We start from the raw sequence: 23741 nt of genomic DNA on the forward strand, positions 1-23741 counted from the left end.
GAGTGAGTATCGTTTAACGCCGCTTTTAGCAATATTCCAGCAATATCACAGCGGGGGACACCAGAAATGGGCTTCACACATTGTACCCATGTCGGGAATCGAACCCGGGTGTTCAGTGTGACGAGCGAACGCTTTAACCACTAGGCTACCCCACCGCCCCATGTTCACACAGTGAGTGAGTTGGCTTGAATGCCGCTTTTAACAGTATTCCAATTACATCAAGACAGGTCAGCTTAATGTGGGAGGAAAGCCCGAATTGAGAGATGTTTACCACTTCGGTGAAACCCACGAGCACGGGTATGATGCCGACAAAGCTAGAAATATAATCGGGGCAAACAGGTATTCGAACCCACAATCATCGGTTTCTGGCTTGCCCAAGGGGTGTAACTCTGCCCAGCGAATCGCGGCGCTTTTGTTGACTGGGCCACCCTACTCCTTGTTCACACAGCAGTGAATGGGTACCCGGTAGGATATGGATCATTGTTCATATTCTGATAATAAAATCTGAGTGCATAGTGATCCATACAACTAATAGTGTAGAGCCGTGAGCATTCATTTGTTGGAATTTGGTGCATCATAAATGGACTTCTTCTTCTGATTATTCTTTCTATTTTTTTATTCATAATACTTCAGTTGTTTAATACTGATAGTCCTTATCTTATCATACAAATCATAGTTAGTGGATTCTCAATGTAAAGAATTAAAACTCTATTGCTAATCAGTAAATTAACTCTGCACAGCGAATCGCGGCGCCTTAGACAACTGGGCCACCCGTGCCCCCTCATCTCTTGGACCACCAAAGGTTGCTGTGGACCTATTTATACCTGGAATCACCACGGGAGGAGTACTCATGTATTTGTCATGAATCTCTCAACCTACCTGAATTGCAGACCCTGTGGGCAGGATGTCCAGTGAGCCAGTTGATCCAGACAGGAAGTTTGTCATCTGGGTCCGAGAGGAGTTCATAATCATGTCTGAAAATACATTCCAGTCCTCTAGAAAATTCATTGAGTATTTACTCGCATGCAATCATTCTCAGTGGGTATCCATATTTTTCTTCGGCTATTCAATATTTTCTTTCCCCCTTGGGTCCAGTTCATTGGGTATTTACAACCAATCAGATGACATTTTTCAAACAATTTGCCTTGAAATGCAGTCCATGGCTTTCTAATTTGCTTTTGTCACAGCGATATATGTTTGAGTTACAACAAGAGTTTGCCACTAACGTGGCTGTATTCCCTGCCCCTGTTGCAGAATTTATGACATAATGAAATCTAGACTAACCCTAACCTTTTTTAACCGAGGGGGAACTTGTCATGGAAATTGTTAAAAAAAAGACGAGTTTGGAACCTAAGTCCATCTTGTTGCCATGGAAACGTAAAAAATAAACATTTCTAAAATTTCTAAATAGCAAAAGGCACCAGTTCAGCATGAACCTGACAGACCTGCAAAGTTTCATGAAACAATATTGAACGGTTTCTGAGTTATGCTCCGGAAACTAGACGTGACGGACGGACAGACGGACGGAGCCCGTTTTTATATCCCCCACCAACTTTGTTGGACAGGGGATAATAACATGACATTTTCAGTTTCAGGGCTTTATTCAGTGCAGTAGAGTTTATGTATACATGACGCCTGCATTCAACCAGGAATAAATACCTGAATTTAAACACAGGCACGTAAGCTGAAAAGTACCCATTGAGTAATGAAGCAAGCAATTCACAATCAACTGGGTAAGGGTAATTTTATTTGCATATATTACGCAGATACGCAGCTTATCGAGAGCCTAGGGTCCCGCTCCACAAAATGATATTAGTGCTATGATGATTCAAATCCAATACTCAGACGGTGACTTACGTCAGTCGTAGTCATATTGTTGTCGAACAGGACCTTGCATAATTATCGTAATTTTCTCCACTTTTTGTTTGTAATATCCACTAATGTCATAGCTGTAAGTAAGCTTGATAATGGTCATATCTACAGTAAACTACGTTAATAACGAACACGCTTATAACGAACTGACAGATATAACCTACTTATTTTTTAATCCCGGCCATTTGTTGTATATATGCTGTATATATGCTTATAACAGACTAGGGTTATTACAAACTAAATTTAGAGGTCCCTTTGAGTTCGTTATAACCATAGTTTACTGTATCTTGTAATCCACCCACAAATCAGTCCAAGGTAGACTCACCGTGCACTGTGTCCACATCCATGAAGTCCTCAAGATTGGGTTGCAGTTGAATCAACCCTGGCTGGATGAGGTCAGCACAGCCCAGCTGAGCTGTATAGACAAGAGCATAGGAACATAGATGTTGATGTATGCGTACATGGAGTGTCACACAGGCTTTCCAAACACATCACCAAAACTGAAGGGAATGGTATTTTACGCTGCCGAACATTAGTCAAGCCATATCATGGCAGCCCATTATAAATAGTCAAGTCTGGCCAGGAAAACCATTGGTTGACTGCCTAAACGATCCACAGGGAACGTGGCCTCCAGTTTCCAATGCGAGGATGGCGTTCTGAGGACTTATTCTGCCTCGAAAGAAAAACAACAAGTTAAATTCCTTCATCTTCCTGTACTGATGCACTAACTACAGGCAGTCAGAACACTTCCGCCTCCAAAAAGGGCACCATTAATCTTATGGTCACAGTCAAAGGTTGTAATCCTTTCTGACCATACAATATTCTTTGAGAACTGGGATTTTTAAGCGACAGAGTGTTTATTCAGTTACTGCTTCAAAACAGTATATTTCAATGAAAAGAGAAAACCTTTTTTTTCAACTAAATATACATTTTTTCAGGACATCCTGCATGTCCAGCAAAACATTTATTCTTTTCAGTTTTGTCATTTAAAAAAATGTTTTTTCTGAACCTCTTTTTTTTCCACCAAGATTTCCCAGGCTTCCCTCCTTCCAGAAATCAAAATGGTCAATGCCGCAAAGATCAAATTTGTTACATGAGCTAAACATCTAGTTGTTTTTCCTACAATTGAAATACACATAATTTTATCAACTTACACAATTCACGGGGATTGGGAAACTGAAATGGTTCTTTCAGTGACGAGAAAAGATTATCTGTGAAATCCATCTCCTCAAAATCATTCGTGATGAGTAAGTCAGTGGCCGATGGTTGCGACGGTCGGGGGATCATTGTCGAATCTTTTACCCTTTCCAGCAACTCAGCAATAGTTGCCACCTGGCAAGGGAAATCATCATCCTGTAATCCATATTAGTCAAGGTTAGAGCATGCAGGGTTAGTAAACATACTACACTAAGGGTTAGTAGTTGGATTGTGTGAGTGAGTGAGTAAGGTTTTATGCTGCTTTTTACAATATTCCAGCAATATCACGGCGGGGAACACCAGAAATGGCTAACACACATTGTACCCATGTGGGGAATTAAACCGGTTCTTCGGCATGATGAGCGAAAGCTTTAACCACAAGGCTACCCCACTGCCCCATAAGTGAATGAGTGAATTGTGTAGGACAGTGCACGAAGCACAATTTCAGTTATCTCATAAATAATGCAATCTAGGCCTGACAAACCAGTGATAGATAGTATGAGCAACCATCCACACTGTCCAGATACGGTGACTCATAATAAGCCAGCTCAAACAAAGTTGCAGAAAGTGAGTGAGTTTGGTTTTACTCCGCTTTTAGCAACATTCCAGCAATATCATGGTGGGGGACACCAGAAATGGGCTTCACACATTGTACCCATGTCGGGAATCGAACCCGGGTATTCGGCGTGAGGAGCGAACGCTTTGACCACTAGGCTACCCGACCACCCCCGAATGAATAATGGACAGACTGAAAGATAAGTCCATTTCTGTACAACATTTGGATGAGGGATAATACCGTATTCGACGTAATGTACATAAGACTTAAATTCATTCGTGTATAATACACACTCGTGTGTTATATGCACCCTTAATTATGGACAATTAAATTCTAGAAAATATATCTGTCGTACATAAACATTTCAGGCGGTTAGCATAAACCACGAAATTATCGATCTTTCAACCAAAATACTATTCTAATAAGAGCCCCCTATTTCTAATTTTGAGAGCACCCTTGGCACTTATTATGTAGAATACGGTATTCAAAAATTAAATAGAAACTATTTTGAAAGCATGGTTAGAAAGGAAAGGTAAAACCTACAGTGTTATATGTTTTACATTTGTTGTCATCTAATTTCACACTATCAGCTAATTAGTTTGTTTAAAAGTTGTTAGTAAGCTGTGATAGACTACTTGCATTAAAAGCAATGAGGTTACTTGCATTAAAAGCCATGTGGCCCACAGGTTACACCAGGGCATGAATTAGCAACCAAATACTAGCTCCTCTCATAAGAAGATACTTTGTGACAACATATTACATATACCGAGTAACTTTGTCAACATCTACTGAAAATATCAACAGAATGTCAATAAATTGCAATTCTGCAATTCACATCAAAAGTACATCATTGTTGGTATTAGAGATATTCTGACAGATAAGACGAATGTGAGTGAGTGAGTTGGGTATAACGCCGCTTAATGTGGGAGGAAAGCCCGAAGTGATGCAGGTCTTAGTTGTTTACCACTTCGGTGAAACCCACAAGCATGGGTATGGTGCTGACAAACCTAGAAATATAATCGGGGCGAACCGGGATTCGAACCCACAATCATAGGTCAAGGGATGCAACTCTGTACAGCGAATCACGGCGCCTTAGACGACTTGGCCACCCTTGCTCCCAAGAGGAATGTTAACAGAGACATAGCTAAGACATTGTTTCACACAGTGGAGCCACTTGTAAGAAGAGGCATAGGTAACAAATTTATGGGTTGTTTCCTATTCAGCCACTGATGCTACACTTCATGTTTAATGCAGACATGACTTGGGCATCGAAGGGAGCTAGGTACCTCTTGCATCTGGGAGTCTGGGGGGTTCCTAGATACTCGCTCCTTGAAGTACCGCCTCCATTTCTTGTACTCGGCTGTGACAGTGTCTAACCGTCTCTTCCAGTACTTGCCCTCCAAGACAACAGCCTGGAAATATACATGCCAATTGCTAAATAATTCTCATAGTGATGCAGTGGTCAGCTTGAAAAATCTTTTTTCAAAATATTTAAATCACGGAATTTCTTTCGTAAAGTCACAATTATAAACATAAATCTCAAGATTGAAATACATAATGTCAAGGTATCCTTTGAGCTAGTTCAATGTTGATATTCTTGTATGTAGTTATTACTACCACTTTCTTCTGACAAATATTGCTAATGTGACATTAAATAATTCTCTCCCTTGGACAACCCTGCACAAATAGGTATTTCCAGAGAAGTAACATTGGACTAGATTCTTCCCCATCAGGAGGTTTTTGCCTACCCAGCAGGAATTGACTTAGGCCGTGATTCTGAGATATTCTCGCATAGGTGTCGTAGATATCGTATCGACATTCAATCAGCACAATTGAAAATCAAGTAGATCTTTCAATAGTTTTATCAGCATTAACACTTATACAGCATTTTTCAGCATGTCGTATTGCTGAATAAATTTATCTACGGTACCTAAAAATGTCACTAAAAAACTTACACGCTAGTTTATTCAATCGTCAAAAGTTGTCAATCGAAACAGCAATTTGCATACTCGCAACATTGCATGCTATCTCTTACTGAGCATAACCGATTCCTACATCACTGCATGGAGTTTTGCATCAGCCGACAAATGTGGAGTGTGCAACATTAGATTTGAACACACATTGTCAGAGTTTGATAACTACAGATTGTTGTCTCCTGCATGCCAACAAAATGAACTGCTAATGGTGGTAAACATGCCGCCTAAACGATCTATAATAATTGTCTTCGCGAATAATTCCCCATTAAGTCGACAATGAACAGAAATACATAAATAATAATGTAATTTCTCCTAAAGTAGACAATGAACAGAAATATAAGTCGAATGTAATCATGGTACTGCTAATATTTTTAAAAACATGTATTTGCAGTGGAATAATTAATGTTCGAAAACAGGATATCCAAGGATATATCCATATAATCTGGTAATATTACTTTCAACATTATTTGAGTCACAAGTACAAAAAAATCAAATACAGTTTCCCCACTGTGTGAAGATGAAATATCTCTGCAAATTAGCAAAATCTCATCACACGCCAAAAAATCTCTTTGCTTTTGGACCAGGGGAGATTCTGTCATAGTTAAAACTCTCCAGGATAATCCCTGACCCAGGCCAGTTTTATCTCACTCAAGCCACTTTTATCTACTTAAGCCAGTTCTATCTCATTCAAGCCAGTTTTATCTACTCAAGCCAGTTCTATCTCACTCAAGCCAGTTCTATCTCACTCAAGCCAGTTTTATCTCACTCTAGCCAGTTTTATCTACTCAAGCCAGTTCTATCTCACTCAAGCCAGTTTTATCTACTCAAGCCAGTTTTATCTCACTCAAGCCAGATTTATCTCACTCAAGCCAGTTTTATCTACTCAAGCCAGTTCTATCTCACTCAAGCCAGATTTATCTCACTCAATCCTGTCTTTCCTCTCTCAAGTGGGTTTTTCAACACCCAGCTCAGTTTTCCCCCCCCCCCCATCAAGGTCAACTTTCTTCCCTCCAATTGTTACATGTAACACCATGTTTTAAATATAACTTATAAAAGCCTTTACATCAAGGGCTACATATAACAAGGAAAGTTCCTACAAAGCAAACAGTGATATGCAGATTTTTTCTCTCTCACAAAACATAGCATAAAGACGTTCAAATGTCATTGCACAATGTGTCATACATGAATTATTTCAAATTATGCAAGTATGTGCATCCGGGATATATATGTATATATTTAGCCACATACAACATGTTCCGTTTGAATTATTTCACAGCTAGGGTTGAAACGAGTCCAAATTTACTACCCGGGTACCCTACCCCCTATTACCCGACCCTACCTGGGTACCCACTGTAGGTCCCAAGAGATACAAAATGTCCGATTGGGAATTTTTTTTACCACAGCACTTGCAAAACGTATTTAGATACGTGTATCTAACGATCTGGTCATGCATACACTGAAGTTGACTTAAGTTATATCTTTATTCAACCATATGAAACGTTAGAAGGAATTGGTGCATAGTTGCGTAGTCAGAAAGAAATGCGAACATTAGTGTCTTGTAGTGTAACCATAGAGTTATAGATCATTTTTGTCGTTACACAATATATCATATGACTAGCCACGGGTCCGGGTAGTCCTGCTCAGTACCCACCCGACCCGGAATCCCGAGTTACCTGTCCCAGCACTATTCACAGCACATGAATTGGATCTTCTGGATCCTCAACTCCTCACCGGATCCTGATTTCAATTATATCTGACGTCAACACTTGTATCCTTGTTGCTAACTCTAGTTATACCTCACATTCAGCAAAGCAAATAGATGATGTTGAAAGCCATCGGGGAATATTATGCATAGTGGTGGAAATCTGAATATGACATCATTCATTTTAGATTGAGGTGTTGACATCACGGAGATGCTGAGACAAGATATGTGGAGAAATTACTTACCTCAGGTTTTGTGTGAATATCATCTGACAATGGAGTCGCAAACTGGCAAACATTGGGAATTTTCCGAAAAACATCTGAAAAACATAATTATGTTGATAAATCATAAAATACAATTAGGTTGAGAAAATCATGATCTTTAGATCAGCGGTGATAACTTGAAAACAGAGTGATGGACAGCGAAATACAACTTCACATTTATCATTCAACCATTTATAAAATGGTCTGTGATCACAGTCTTTGGCATGCCTAAGGGACATAACTCTGCACACCAAATTAGGGCTCCTTTGTCTACTGGGCCACCCATGCCCTTGGGAATTAACAAGAGGACGAAGTCAACGATATCCCTCGGAATGGTAAATACTTATTGTGAATACATCAACAACTAGTCATACTGATTGCATGTCAAATGTAAAGATATCAAAAGGCACCCGTTCACCACCAGACCTATCTATGTGCCAAGTTTGGTGAAGAAATATTTTATGGTCTTCAAGATCTGCTTTAGTACAGAAAGTTTATGAGGCTTGTGGGACAGGAGTGAAAGGATGAGGAAAGTAAGGGCCCTTTTCAACCCACTGGAAATGTCAAATACTAAAGATATGGAAATGTTTGCAGCACAACTCAGACACAAATACTATGACCAGTCAACTTTGTTTAAATCAAGGGAAATCTAAGAATGAGTACTATGAAGAGACTGCTAACATCAGTGAGACTGTCACAAGCTGTTCAGAGCCCCGTTCCACAAAGCGATCTTAGGGCTAAGTTGATTGTAACTCACTAAGCAAGCATGAATTTTTGTTACGATCAGCCGCCCGTTCTACAAAGCAATCTTAACTAAGAGAGTTGTAATTAAGTTAAGATCAAAATGCTAAGTTGCTCCGGACCAACTTAGGATTGCTAAAATCGATCTTAAATATTATACCATAACAACACAGATGGCGACTTTTATTATGGTGTGCAAGGAAATGCGTCGTCTGCTAAACATGACCAAGGGAAAATTTCGTATCTTCATGGCTGAAGATTTCAATCTTTGTTAAGATCTGCTACTTAAGAACTTGTAAAGTTACAATCGCCCTAAGATCGCTTTGTGGAACGGTTGTAAACTTTAGCTAAGATAATTCTAGAATCGACGTAAGTCTCTAAGATTGATTGTAGTTACGATCGCTTTGTGGAACGGGGCCCAGGATGAATATATAAAATCGGACTATGTTGATAAGAAAGAAGTGTATTGCTAACATTACTTGAGGACAGCAATTCTGCATCAATAACATGATATAGGGTCTTAAGTTTCATATGATCTCTCAGAGTGTTGCCCCTAAGTTTTGAAAATAACCTCATACTTTTATGTTGAAGGCATCCCTGTTCCCACTTGGCAAAACACTGAAAGCCTTTCACAAGCATCACTCTACTGAAGTTTTATGAATCACCTTGAATAGGGCTTTTTAAAACACGACACAACAATCTTTTTCACTCCAGAATACGAAGACAATATAATTGCATCGTCAGACAAACCTAACAAACATGCCAACCAAAAGTTGATCTCATTAAAATCTGATCTAAGTTCTTGCTGCCGCTAAACAAAGATCTGAGGACATCCCATTACGGGTCACGTCAGAACAACCTTTTGCGAACTTTGACCGACCACTGAAATGACTAACAAGAAGTCGACATCAGCCAATAAGAAAGAAGCTTTCTCGAGCTTTACGGCACTCGTTTCAACCTGGCAACTTCCATTTCAGACTACGCTCGAAAAATATGTTGACACAGTTCTCGATTAAAATTTTGAAAACTGAACAAACGAACATTCCCGAATGTCTAATATATGGTTGAGAATGTATGGCAGTTCAAATGTTTATCCCACGGAAGCGAGGTATAGACGATAATTTTGACGGAATCAGTCGTAACTGTCGTTCGGAATACCTTGTGTTTACGTTTTCGAGGTTGCATGACTAGAAAACACATTCCGAATGTCACTTTCATGATCTGGTAAGCAACGCTTTGATTGGTCGGATGAAAGGTCATTCTGACGTGACCCGTAATGGGATGTCCTCATATCTTTGTTTAGCGATAGCGAGAACTAAGATCTGATTTTAAAGAGATTGACCAAAAGACAACATACTACCTTTTGGTAAGGGGCCTATATATGTCGTGTATATTGGACCAGAGGTAGGGGCAGCATAAGAGGACTTCTACTTACACTGCAGGTGCCATTCCCTCCAGATGATGTTGTTCAGTCTGATCTTGTCCTTTATTGACAAGTGCATGCCTCGGAACGGCTTCCATTTTGGACTTGTTATTTTCCCACTGCAACAACAAGACAGGTAAGAAGTCTTACGAAGGGGTAAAAATGTCACAAGTGGTTTCAAGAATCAATTGAGAATAGAAAAGTCATGCAATTAGAGCATTCTTTGTCAGCATCCCCCAGACATGAGTGAGTGAGTGAGTATGGTTTTACGCCGCTTTTAGCAATGCTTCACAAATTGTACCCATGTCAGGAATCGAACCCGGGTCTTTGGTGTGACGAGCAAACGCTTTAACCACTAGGCTACCCGACCGCCCCCCCCCCGGACATGAACAAAACTAATTAAAATTAACTAATATCAATGGAAAATAATCAAATTCATGAGATAACTTGGAAAGTTAAACCAGTCAATAAAATGGATTATATGGAACAACATGTTGACTATGAAAAGGCCAGATATAGGAGTGAGTGAGTGAGTGAGTGAGTGAGTGATTGAGTGAGTGAGCGAGCGAGCGAGCATGGTTTAGCAATATTCCTGCAATATCACGGCTGGGGACACCAGAAATAGGTTTCACACATTGTACCCATGTCAGGAATTAAACCCGGATCTTCGCCGTGACGAACAAACGCTTAAACCACTAGGCTACCCGACCGTCCCCAAGATATAGGAATGCCTAACATTATAAACCAGGAACGCAGACAATACTTTGAGCCACTGAGTAGCTACTCACAGGTTATCATTCACATTTGGTATCTGATAAATTTCTGTGGGTATTCAATATATTTTAGTCCCTCGGAGCCATTCTATTAGGTATTCATATGCCAATGATAACCAATATTTAAAACAATTTTGCTCAAATCTGTTTCAGTTGACAATTTGTGCATAATTCACTGCAGCAGAATTCATTCAATCAGCAAATAAGATCTGTGGCTGCTTGTACTAGTCCAGGCTAATACCAGTTATATAATGCTAGCCTACTGAGATATCATGCCACAGCTTAACATGGTTGCCCCACTTAGACACAGTACACTAACTCTGAGTCGACCAGTCCTTGTGTTATCAATTTAACGCCGAGCTGGGTAACAAAAAGTACAATATTTTAACTTCTATAGGTATAACCAGAGGATATCACTGATCATGCTGATGACAGATACCAAATTAATTTCTGAATCCTTAGAATCATTTAGCATGTTCAATTGGAAATTTTCTCTGTATTTATCCAGTTTACATGTACCGTTTTCGACGTAATAAGCACCCAACTCTAATAAGCGCCCACGGCAATATTTGCTAATATATTGGCAAGTGAACAATCCCAATTAGCACCCCTTCCGATTGATCAATGTACATAAGACTTAAATTTATACAGGTATAATACGCACTCGTGTGTTCTATGCACCCTTAATTATGGGAAATTAAATTATGGAAAAATATATCTGTCGTATATAAACATTTCAGGCAGTCAGCATAAACCACGAAATTTACGATCAATCAACTCTGTTTTTTTCACCAAAATAATATTCTAATAAGAGCCCCCTATTTCTAATTTTGAGAGGGCCCTTCGTGCTTATTACGTCGAATACGGTACTTGCAAAAGAACAACCACATTTATCATGTTTATCACTAGCTTCATCCAAACAAAATGATATAAAAGTTCCTCCTGTAGGCACAAGTTACTTGTTTCTACTAAGTGGCCTGTGTTATTATGACTACGAGTATAGGTGTGCCACTGGAAATGTGAACCCTGAATATGTTCCCATGTTTTGAGTACTACTGTGGAAAGATCTAGGTCTACCCCTACATGTCTACCATTGTGTCTACATGACCTAGAATTCCACATACACCTACAACTAAAGTAGGTCAACTCTTATCAAACTACCTGGCCGGACAGGTCAAAAGAAATATACATTTTCAGTGTTCCCGCTGGCTTTTGAAACTGCCAGTCCTAGTGGACTGGCAACTCTATAAAATTGACCAGTCCCCACTAATTTTTGTCAGTCCCAACTTTCAACAAATAAAAAAACATATGAAAATTACCTGGTATAATTCCATCAACATCATGGTTAATGCAATGACGTTATCTCTGTAGTAACTTAGTAACATCTACACATCATTCACACAAAGTCCAATCACGAATTTCTCCTTTTTTTAAAAATATTAGGTGTTTAAGTCGCTGAAAATAAATATTAAACCTCGAAGTAAGGCAAAATGTTATTTACTTGCTCTCTAATTGACAAGGGGGAACCCTGATGGTGACAGACAAGCTGACTTTCTTAGCAAAATATACTTATATGAACATGATGAATATAACCGATGTTTTGTTCAACAACAAAGATTTATAAGGTACTCTATTAGCCGGCCCACAGGGACTGGCAGTCACATGAATTACCGGTCCAAAAACTGGTAATTACCGGTAAACGGGAAAACTGATTTTACATGGCAGTGGATTTCTACTGATACATCTTCAGTGAGTTGAGTTTAACTGTGTTTCACAGTATGTAAGCTTCATCTGTTCATGTGAAAGGAAATCCGAAGTGACATTGGTTGCAGATGTTTACCACTTTAGTGAAACAAGAATGGCTATGATCCTGACAAACCAAGTATCAAAATTAGGTCAAATCTGGGATTTAAAAAAACAATGATTCAAACAATCGGTACATTAAACTATTTGGCAACCTGTACGTCTCGCCCCACCACACACACACACACACCTCCCATATACATCCCAAATTCAGTGAAAGTAACATAACCTGACACTGATCTGTAGGCTCCTTAACCACCAGGCTAACAAATCATCAGGTTGTTTGTCCTTGGCTAGGTTGACCTATGTAGAAGGAGGACAATGCACTGTGGTCAGGTGCCCAAAGCCTAGTCTCTCTTTAAAGGCGGCATAACAGTAATACATGGGTGTTTTTCAAAACATTTACAGCAAAACTATTTTAACTTCACTGGGGACAATGCCCCATGACCTGGGCCCACTTGCACATTGTATATTTTGTTTCATTTGTGAAACTCAGACATAAACTGATAAATGTACAACGAGAATATTTATTACTTGATCGGAAGTTGATAAACATTGTAGGAAATGGGGTTTGATGACTTAATCAAACTGGCTGCAGCTGCCAATTGACCCTTTCAAACATCGCTTTATATTGTGATGTAGACACTAATTTTGATCAAATTTAAGGATTTCATAGATCATTCAATGGTACAATTTTTCAATTCACATTTATGACAATCATTAATGGATAAAACATCGCTTCTTCAAACCAATGATATATCATCTGTCAGTGATTTATCTACACCTGCTCAGAAGCCAATATTCAACACTAATTCTCCAAATAATTCCCAAATTGGAACTACATATTTTCCACTTCATGTACTTGGGAAACCAATGATAACCAATGATAACCAATGTTATGACTTTGTAGAGACCCATGAAGATCCGGGGTAGAATAGGTCTTCAGCAACCCATGCTTGCTGAAAAAGGCGACTAAGCTCGTCGTAAGAGGCGACTAACAGGATCGGGTGGTTGGGCTTGCTTACTTGGTTGATGCATGACATTGTATCCCAATTGCATGGATTGATACTCATGATGTCAATCACTGGATTGTCTGGTCCAGACTTGATTTTTTTCAGACCGCCTTCATATAGCTGGAATATTGCTGAATGCGGCGTTAAACAACACACACACAAACTTTGTAGAGCTGATTTGTATTTGACTGTTAAAAGGACCAATAAATATAAAGGAAAAGTCTTTTGTGCTAAGTTTTACAATAATGCATTGAATGCAATCTTAAAATACCTCCTCAATCGAGAAATACCAATTTAAAAAAAATCCCAATTTGAACCAAAAGTATATGAGTTTTTCCAAGTATATATGCCAAAGGTACTTAGTTTGGATCGCAAGATAAATCCCTGCCTATTCAAAGCCATTTTGCCATGTACACAACACTTAGAAGCCTGGAGGCATCCTACAGTGATATCCAGAACATAATTATTGAAATATTAAACTGTTTAATTACATTCACTGAGCAGTTTCTTCACACGTAGCAGTGTTCATCAGATAGTGACTGATTGACTAATGCATCTATGCTCCCACCACTTGCTTCCCTAATCATGCTAATAGAGTTTACATGCTGATAGCTATCACAAACAACACAGGGTTACCGATTCATCCAACTCTGAATTACTATGGTCAAGACATGCTTGAAAACTAGACCATGACAACTGGACATGCAGGATTACCGTATTCAACATAATAAGCGCCCAGGACTCTCTCAACATTAGAAATAGGGGGCTCTTATTAGAATATTATTTTGGTGAAAAACAACAGTTGAACGATCGTAAATTTCGTGATTTATGCTGACAGCCTGAAATGTTTATAAATGACAGATATATTTTTCCAGAATTTAATTTCCCATAAATAAGTATGCATATAACACACATATTATACACAAATTTATAAGTCTTGTGTACATTGATCAATCGGAAGGGGTGCTAATATATTAACAAATAAAGCCGTGGGCGCTTATTAGAGCAGGGTGCTTATTATGTCGAAAATGGTATATGAACTGGCATACACTAAGGTATCAGACATATAAGAATTGGCTTCAATACATTTTGCATTTATGAAGGTATAAACTTAAAATATCGTGTGAACACTTTTCATATCTTCCCGAGGCAAGCGAGTTAACTGACAATAAAAGTCCAGTTTCCACCCTTGCCGAACTAGGCTGGTATTATGGAGTTACATTTTGGCTGGACTATCAAGTCTATGCATAGTCCAATCAAAATCGCGCTCCAAAATCGAAATCCGGTTTGTAAACTGTCATGCAGATTTCGGATGCAGGATTTGCAAAGCATGTGCACTGCCAACTCGTTGTCAACAGATATTTTCTAAATCTTTTCATGTTTTTAATCAAGGTTCTTACTTAATTTGATGCACTTCACGATGTAAGACCCAGTGATTGACATAATGAGCATCAATCCACGCAATAGGGATACGATGACATGCATCAACTAAGTCAGTGAGCCTGACCACCCAATCCTGTTAGTCCCCTCTTACTACAAACACAGTCGCTTTTTAAGGCAAGCATGGGTTGCTGAAGACCTATTCTACCCTACATCTTCACAGGTCTCTTATAAATAAGAACGTCAACAACAGGTGGGCGAGTGTGGTTTTACTCCACTTAAGAAACAGTCCAGTAATATCCACACAGAACACTAGACATGCCAGAAATTGGCTTCACACATTGTGCCCATGTGGGCAGTCAAAAACCCAGGTGTCTAAGAAGACAAACAAATGCTTTACCCACAAGGCTACCCCCACCACCCCCACCACCCCCACCACCCCTACACTTTAGTAACTATGACAGAATATCAAATAAAGAAACACAGAAGACCCAGTCTTTCAACTGTAAAATGGAAGTCTGACAAACACTTTTTCCTTCCAGAATTCCTATTGCAAGAAAGCACACAAGTGCCATGTAACTTAGCAACACAACACTAGCTCTTCCACATCCCGGGAGATTAAATGAGTTTCCGATGAAAAACAAATTGGACACAGGGTCGAAACAGAAGCAAACAGCAATATTTTGAAGGCTTCCTAGTTTGGCCATGTTTACACCAAATTGCATGAACTTTCACATAGTTTTGTAATGTGTATTTCCAAAAATAGTTAAAAATATTTTGAAGTGGCTTGTCACATTTGAAGTGGCTTGTCACATTTGAAGAGGCTACAAAAGAATTTAAATGCGGTATGAACAAGCTATGATGTTATCAGTAGCCTTGAATTCATCTGTAACCTTGAACATGACATGGCCATCTTCAACATGTGGATACATGTATTACAAAGAGGTGACAAAAATCTGATACAGCCAAGTACTGATCCTGATGATAGAGAAATAGGAAAAATGAATCTTTTTCATGGAATTGCTCATCTTGCGAAAATGACAAATGACATGAGATCAAAACTGGAGTATTAGGTGCCTCTTCTTCCAAACAGTGGGGTCTGAGGTATCTCTTCTCCAACACTGAACAGATTAATGTAGTTGGTGCCTTGAAATGAACCTCAGTTGTCAGAGAATTAATATCCTTAATTGCCATAAATAGACAAACAGGGTCGTGGCTATAGTCATTTGACAGTCAATCAGTTGCTTCATTGTGATTACCATCACTCATTGGGTGATATTAAAACATCACACAGATGACCAAGATCTGTGGAATATCTTTGATTTGACTACAATATGCACAACCCAATAATTTAACAATAGGTCAACATTAGGGCTGGGACGGCTAACTCGGGTCGGGTGGGTACTGAGTAGGTCCCTGGTACCCACAGGACAACCCGGATCCGTTGTTAGTCACGTGATACATTGTTTAATGACAAAAATTATCTAGAACTCTAGTTACACATTTAGTTTGCATTTCTTTTTGACAATGAATCCTTCTGATGTTTCATATGGTTGAATAAACATATAACTTAATTCAACTTCATTGTATGAATGACCAGATTATTCCATAATGTATCTAAATACGTTTTGCCAGGGCAATGCTAATGTTCCCAATCGGACATTTTGAGACATCTACTGAGACCAACAGTGGGTACCCTGGTAGGGTCAGGTAATAGGGGGGTGGGTACCTGGGTAGTAAATTTAGACTCATCCCAGCCCCTTAGTCAACATGGTCACAGCTCATAAAACCAAACACAAATGGACTTAATGGCTAGTGGATGCCTGTGGGGAGTCTGGGGCGGAATAGGTTCCAAGTTCGCCATATCTCCCATAACAGCAAACACTAAAATGAGGATTATTTGCTGACAAGTATGATTTGGCTGATCGGGTCTTATTGTGTCTGATGGAGCGGATAATTGCTATTGCTCTAAACACTGACCTCTTTGTCCAGACTTGATTACTAATATACATCTGTGATTAAGTCCATTTTGTTCTTTCATAGCATTATTCCAGTAATGCTGATGTGTTAACATTTGTCCCCATGATACTAAGGTCTTCAATTAATAATCAAAAAAGGCCCATTTGCAAAGAAAACAGTATCTAAATCAGCAGTGATCAGTGGTCAAGTTTAACATGAATAACCATGAAAGTCATATCTCTTATCAATTGTTAAAGTTACGATTTAGGTGATCCCTAGATTCAGCTACATGTCCTGTATCTTCTTGTGCATAATGCACACACCCTATTCTTGGCTAAAAGTTTAGCTATTATAACACACAGTCAAAAACTAACACATATGGCTTGAGGAGAAGTGAGTGAGTGGGTATGGTTTTACGCCGCTTTTAGCAATATTCCAGCAACATCACGGCGGGGGACACCAGAAATGGGCTTCACACATTTTACCCATGTCGGGAATCGAACCCGAGTCTTCGGCGTGACGAGCGAACACTTTAACCACTAAGCTACCCGACCGCCCCCTTGAGGAGAAAGAGCAGGAGAGAAAACAAATCATGGACATGAAAATGTAAATTATGTCATAAAGACGATTATATACAAATTTAAATGGCATTTAATGTTATGGTACTTAACCTATGGTTATTGTTTCACTGAAAATAATAAATAATACATCAACTGCTGACTTGTTATTGTATGTGTGAATAAATATTCGTATTCGTTACCCAATACTCGTTATACAAATCGTTTCCACCTCATAGTGTATACATTGCAGCACTACTATTAAGTCTTTTCGTCCAAAAGCCCAATCAGCTCGAATAATCACTGATATCAGAAGCAACTCATATCATGTGTATTAATCATTATGGACACAAGCACTGCACTACATGCAAGTACGCTATGAGGAGGTCAAATATCACTTCACCCATACAGGTCCCTGCACATCAGGTGAGGAGCTGTGAGGAGCTGTGAGGAGCTGTGTCAAGTGAGTGAGTGAGTATGGTTTTGCACCGCTTTTAGCAATATTCCAGCAATATCACGGCGGGGGACACCAGAAATGGACTTCACACACTGAACCCATGTCGGGAATCGAACCCTTTAACCACTAGGCTATCTGACCGCCCCAGCTGTGACAAGAAACTGACCTCTCGCCTAACGCTTTAACCTGTCTATGACCATGATAGTTGTTGTAATCACATCACTTAGGCTATCTGTACACTTATATGCATATCAGCTCCTTTTCTTACTAATCACAATAATGGTGGTTGAATCTACAATGAAATGTTGCTACACTTGTAAATATGTTACAAAGAAGTTTATCATAATTACCATCTTAGTATCTTTAGTACTTGGTCATTATTTTTATCATAATTACCATCTTAGTATCCTTAGTATTCTGTCATTATTTTTATCATAATAACCGTCTTAGTATCTTTAGTATTCTGTCATTATTGTTATCATAATTACCATCTTAGTATCTTTAGTATTCTGTCAATATTGTTATAATAATTACCATCTTAGTATCTTTAGTATTCTGTCATTATTGTTATCATAATTACCATGTTAGTATCTTTAGTATTCTGTCATTATTGTTATCATAATTACCATCTCAGTATCTTAAGTATTCTGTCATTATTTTTATCATAATTACCATCTAAGTATCTTTAGTATTCTGTCAATATTAAGTCTTCTTCAAGGAGGTTTTGTTTTTCTCATTTCATTGTATTTCACTTCAGGGAAATGACTGTCACGGACTTCAATGACGATGGTGACAGATACTCCATCAGTGGGAATACTACTTACAAGCAAGGAAGCAGCAATAGAAACTAACTGTTTTAGTCCTCTAGTCCTTATGATGATAACATATACCAAAACCCTTAATAACAGCAAATTTCTACTAGTCCTTATGATACCTTAACTGTTGGGCAGTTTGGCAAGGACTACAGGACTTGTGCCAATTTCTAATGCTGGAAGGCTTTCTAGTCTGCTAAATTCCAAAAGTGAGTGAGTGAGTGAGTTGTGTTTAATGTAGCTTTTAACAGTATTCCAGTTATATCGCGGCGTGTCAGCTTAATGTGGGAGGAAAGCCCGAAGTGATGCAGGTCTCAGATGTTTATCACTTCGATGAAACCCACGAGCACGGGTATGGTGCTGACAAACCTAGAAACATAATCGGGGCCAACCGGGATTCGAACCCACAATCATAGGTTTCTGGCGTGCCAAAGGGAGGCAAATCTGCACAGCGAATCGCGGCACCTTAGACGACTGGGCCACCTGTGCCCCCAAATTCCAAAAGCCCTTCATTCATGAAAGTCAACACTTGAGCATCTGTTACTGTAGTCTGAGGTCAGTGACAGCTGTCATCCTGGGCATATGGTGTGAATCATGGTGAGGGAGGACCTGTCAGACCCACTGCCATGGTCTAATGGTCACTCAGATTCTGGGAGTATGATAGGATAGCCACCACTTCTGTGTTAGTATCTGATAGCAATTATGAAATAATTTAATTGTCAGTCTTACAGACAACTTGGGTAGACTTGGTATATAGGTACCAATCACTATAAATTACATTTTTTTACGGAAGTTCCCAATAAAAAATGTTCCACACATGCCCTCTCATTTGAGCATTTGCCATTTTGGTGGCGTGATTGTGGAAGATAAGACTTATATAGCATGCATTTTTACCCAGTGTCATATCAATGTTATTTCAATTATTATAATTCGGCTTATGAAAGCTTTTCGGTAAGTTTGACCTTTTAAAACAAGCGCTTTATCTGTAAACACATCCGAATCGTGAATAGACTTATTGCAACTGTAAACACAGCCAATAAATCTGAATAACTTGTTTATATCATAAAAAGTATTTCTACAAATGTATTTTGGTATGCCTCGTTTATATAATTCATGGTACACCGTACTCCCGTGTAATCTGTTGACTTGGCACTCCCGGTACCAAAAGCAGAATATCTTGATTTATGAGTTCGGCACTCCCGGTAACTATCTGAAATTCTGATTGGTGTTCCCAGATTTTAGGGGCACCATTTTGTTGCCTAATACTGTCTTTCAATTGTTGGAGCAAAATTGAATGGGTATAGGGAGAAAAAGACCCCATTTTGAAAAAGGGGGGGTACAGGATTATAAAGTCACTCTGTGGACACCATGGCATGTTCGTTTGACAGGACCATGTACGTCAATTGCAGCAGACATTTTGACGACACTATTTCAACATGGTCATTCTATGTTTACTGAAACCATGCATGTTGGTGAACAGTTTATGGAAGCTGGTGGTAAAACAACAAGACTAACATGATTACAATTTCATGCGCTAGTTTAATCACTTTGACGAAGTGCATCAACGTCAAATCATCCAACTACCATCATCAGCTGTGAATAATCAAACAATCTGAAGCAATAACCACTCTCTTTACCATGCTACCCACACATTAAATATAACTGTTGTAGCAAATAATCCTTATTTGTCATGATGATATTCCAGTTCCTCAGAAATATTATAAATTGACAAGTGCAATGGCCCATTGTCAAAATGTAATGGCTCGTTATTTTACAAATGGTCCATTAATTTGGTTTTGATGGGGGCTATGGGCACATACCTATGCTACCTTTCCCAATAACTGATATCATGCTGACAGTGGTTTCCATGTTGTCCTTATTATGTAGTGCAGAGAATTGTTATGGTGAATACCTGGGTTAGATACCCTTGATGATCCGGGGTAGAATAGGTCTTCAGCAACCCATGCTTGCTGTAAAAAGCGACTATGATTGTCGTAAGAGGCGACTAACGAGATTGGGTGGTCAGGCTTGCTGACTTGGTTGATGCATGTCATCATATCCCAATTGTTTGGATCGATAATCATGATGACAATTACTGTATTATCTGGTCCAGACTCGCTTATTTACAGACCACTGTCATATAGCTGGAATATTGCTGAGTGAGACGTTAAACAACAAATAAACAATCAAACAAACATCCAGGGTTAGAAACTGAACCATAGACTTGACATCTACCTAATCATAAAAGTTGTAGTTCACAAGTAAATGTTACAAGTTCTGCCTGAATTTTACAAGTCTTGGACTGGTGGACTTATGCCAATGTTTACCCCTGGAAACAAATCTTGTTATATCAGTCAATTACATGTTCCAACCAACAGACACCTGACAATCAATCAACCGTAGATAATGCTGCATGGATTACCTGCGTCTATTAACCAGTGACTCGGTAAAACATTTGGGGTGTCCAAGGCATGAACTTAGGGATCCAGGGCTTGCGACATGTGACATGCTTCACTTGATTTCCATGAATTTTACACTAATGTCATATCTTAACACATGCTCAGGAGCCTGTAGCCTATAATCATGACAATAGTAGGGATTTCAATGTTAGATTGAAGAAAAACCAGTGACATGCTGAATTTTGAGTGTATTTCCTACCAGAATGGAAATGGTTGTTTTGGTTGGTTGGTTTGTTGTTTAACGCAGCACTCAGCAATATTCCAGCTATATGACGGCGGTCTGTAAATAATCGATTCTGGACCACACAATCAAGTGATTGACATCATGAGCATCGATCCACACAATTTGGATCGATGACGGGCATCAACCAAGTCAGCGAGACTGACTACCTGATCCTTTTAGTTGCCTTTTACGACAAGCATAGTCGCCTTGTACGGCAAGCATGGGTTGCTGAAGACCTATTCTACCCCGGATCTTCAAGGGACGTATCAGCATAAAACAAGTAGGATAAACAATGAACAAAGAATTTACTATGAATGGTCATTGTGGTATTACATTAGCTCTTTGAGATACAAGACTAGCAAAATTTGAGCTTAGATAACTTTCATGATCCCCGAGCCAGATGAATATAAGTTATTCATACTGAAGTAGTCACGTTGGTATTGACTGGTGAGGACATGGTGACTGCACATTACTCTAGCCACACAGGCATGGCATGACTACTTCAGACAAGGTGACGAAATCACAAATGAGAGGGCATGATCACTATGAAAGCTCCATATTATAAAATATTAATAGGGTTCACCCTGTGACAAAGTATTCCATCCTTCTTTTCTGCACTTTCAACACGTGCATAATGTGTCCTATTTAAATAGCAATACTGTATTCGACATAATAAGCGCCCCGCTCTAATAATTGCCATCGGCGACATTTGCTAATATATTGGCAAGTGAACAATCCCAATTAGCACCCCTTCCAATTGATCAATGTACACAAGACTTTTTTATTCGCGTATAATACGCACTCATGTGTTCTATGCACCCTTAATTATGGGCAATTAAATTATGGAAAAATATATCTGTCGTACATAAATATTTCAGCATAAATGATGATATTTATCTTTCAACTGTTTTTTTCCACCAAAATAATATTCTAATAAGAGCCCCCTATTTCTAATTTTGAGAGTGCCCTGGGCGCTTATTATGTTGAATACGGTACCTTAGCATGTTTTGTTGGCCTATTGGCCTGTGAATGATGCAACATTGCATTTTTACCTTCAAGTGCTTGAGTCAATACTGTCACTATATTTGCTTGTGAACAGTGAAGGAATGGATCCTGTCATTATTTGATACAGTGATAACATATTAATATAATTTCCATTACTATCTTAATAATAATTGACAAAAACAAATAGGCTCCAACAAATGTGTTGAAAGGGTTGAAATTGAATGTAAACATCGTGGAAGACCCCTTTCAAAAAGATAGTGACATTATCATGATTAGGAAATTCAAAGTTCACTATTGAATTATGTCTATATGTCAGTGCATCAGCCAAAAAAACGAGTACATGTTTTTTTTTAGTCACAATGTTTGGATTGGTGATGTATTCCCATTGTTATTGAATAGGCCCTAATCAACTGATACGATAAGCCTGATGGACTTGTTCAAGGCCGTTTCTAAACATATTTGCAGGTGAGCCTTCTGTGTGGGCACTGCAGATATGAACTGAAGTGTACGTTGCAAAACAAGAAATGAACAATATCAAGGTCGCTGAAAAATTGTAAACAAATGCCAAATGCGTTAGGTAATGGTAAGAATCGAGGTCAAAGATAACATGGTCAATCGCATCTAACATATTTCCATCAGAGACAGTACGTGACACAAGACATTGGCCTGGTGCAAAGTTGATTGTGAGACATAATTTTGACATAAAGCTAGTTACAAGGATTAAATTCACACTGCGTAAAAGAATGTAGGCCATGCCAGTCCCAAACATTAAAACACACGATACGGGCCTTACCTGTACGCAAGAGTTAAACACTGGAATAGCTTGGTTAGCGACGCGTCGATTGCAAGAGTCCTTGTGCTTCTTGGACCAAAACTATAGGTCTGAGAAGTCTCCTTCGTCGCTTCCATAAAATCGTATCCGACAGAATCACCGGACTTGTCGTCATATTCGTCGAATTCGTCAGTAGCGGGGTCGTGTACACGACTTATCATGAAATGCCCACTATGAATTTGGTTCGCCTTTTCGGTTTTCATTCCTTCTGATTTGTTACTCTGAATTTCCAACATAGTTTCCGGTGAATGCGTTTTCAAGGGGTCTTCTATGGCCATAACAAATCCAGACACTGTACTGACAGTACTTCAGTGCTAAATACTTTTGAGAAAACAATTCAAGAATGTCTGTGGTCGACATTACTCTCGTGATCACTCGCTGAGGGTGTGAACGATAGCCAATCAAAACACAGTATTTCAAGGTTAGGAAAAGACAACTCATGAGTAAATCTTTCCATGTAATTTCAAGTTATAATCGTAAAAATCAGTTCAAATCCTTACATCTCAACTACGGCATGTATTTTTCATTTCAAGGCCACAATTATGATTCTTTGTTTTTTAATTTGTTTTGATAAGATTCCGTTTTGATAAGATTGAATATCGTTCAAAACGTAGATATTAAGTTTATGAATAAAAGTCTAGTGTCTACAAAATAAAAGCCACAAAAGTATTTTCATAATCACAGTTAATCTTTGCTGACGCCACTTTCTGTACAAGAGTCATAATCAGTTTCAATGAT

General features: G+C 38.9%; 1 protein-coding gene across 5 annotated transcripts in view; it reads right to left on the reverse strand.

Moving 5' to 3' along the window:
* The window catches only part of LOC139456290 (MLX-interacting protein-like), a 46840-nt gene extending 23464 nt beyond the window's left edge, over positions 1-23376 (reverse strand). For 3 of the 5 annotated variants that reach the window (XM_071237914.1, XM_071237913.1, XM_071237912.1), the window contains exons 1-7: positions 22965-23376; positions 9743-9849; positions 7549-7622; positions 4912-5037; positions 3027-3225; positions 2198-2287; positions 880-974 (exon numbers count right to left, since the gene is read on the reverse strand). In XM_071237914.1, the coding sequence (XP_071094015.1) occupies positions 880-974; positions 2198-2287; positions 3027-3225; positions 4912-5037; positions 7549-7622; positions 9743-9849; positions 22965-23281 (1008 nt within the window). In that variant the 5' untranslated portion in view covers positions 23282-23376. The remainder of the gene's footprint in view (positions 1-879; positions 975-2197; positions 2288-3026; positions 3226-4911; positions 5038-7548; positions 7623-9742; positions 9850-22964) is intronic. The other 2 variants (XM_071237916.1, XM_071237915.1) reach the window with 1 other exon arrangement.
* Positions 23377-23741: the final 365 nt, after the last annotated feature.

The sequence above is a fragment of the Haliotis cracherodii genome, unplaced genomic scaffold (genome assembly GCF_022045235.1).
Source record: "Haliotis cracherodii isolate W230 unplaced genomic scaffold, xgHalCrac1.p SCAF_11, whole genome shotgun sequence".
NCBI lineage: Eukaryota > Metazoa > Mollusca > Gastropoda > Lepetellida > Haliotidae > Haliotis > Haliotis cracherodii.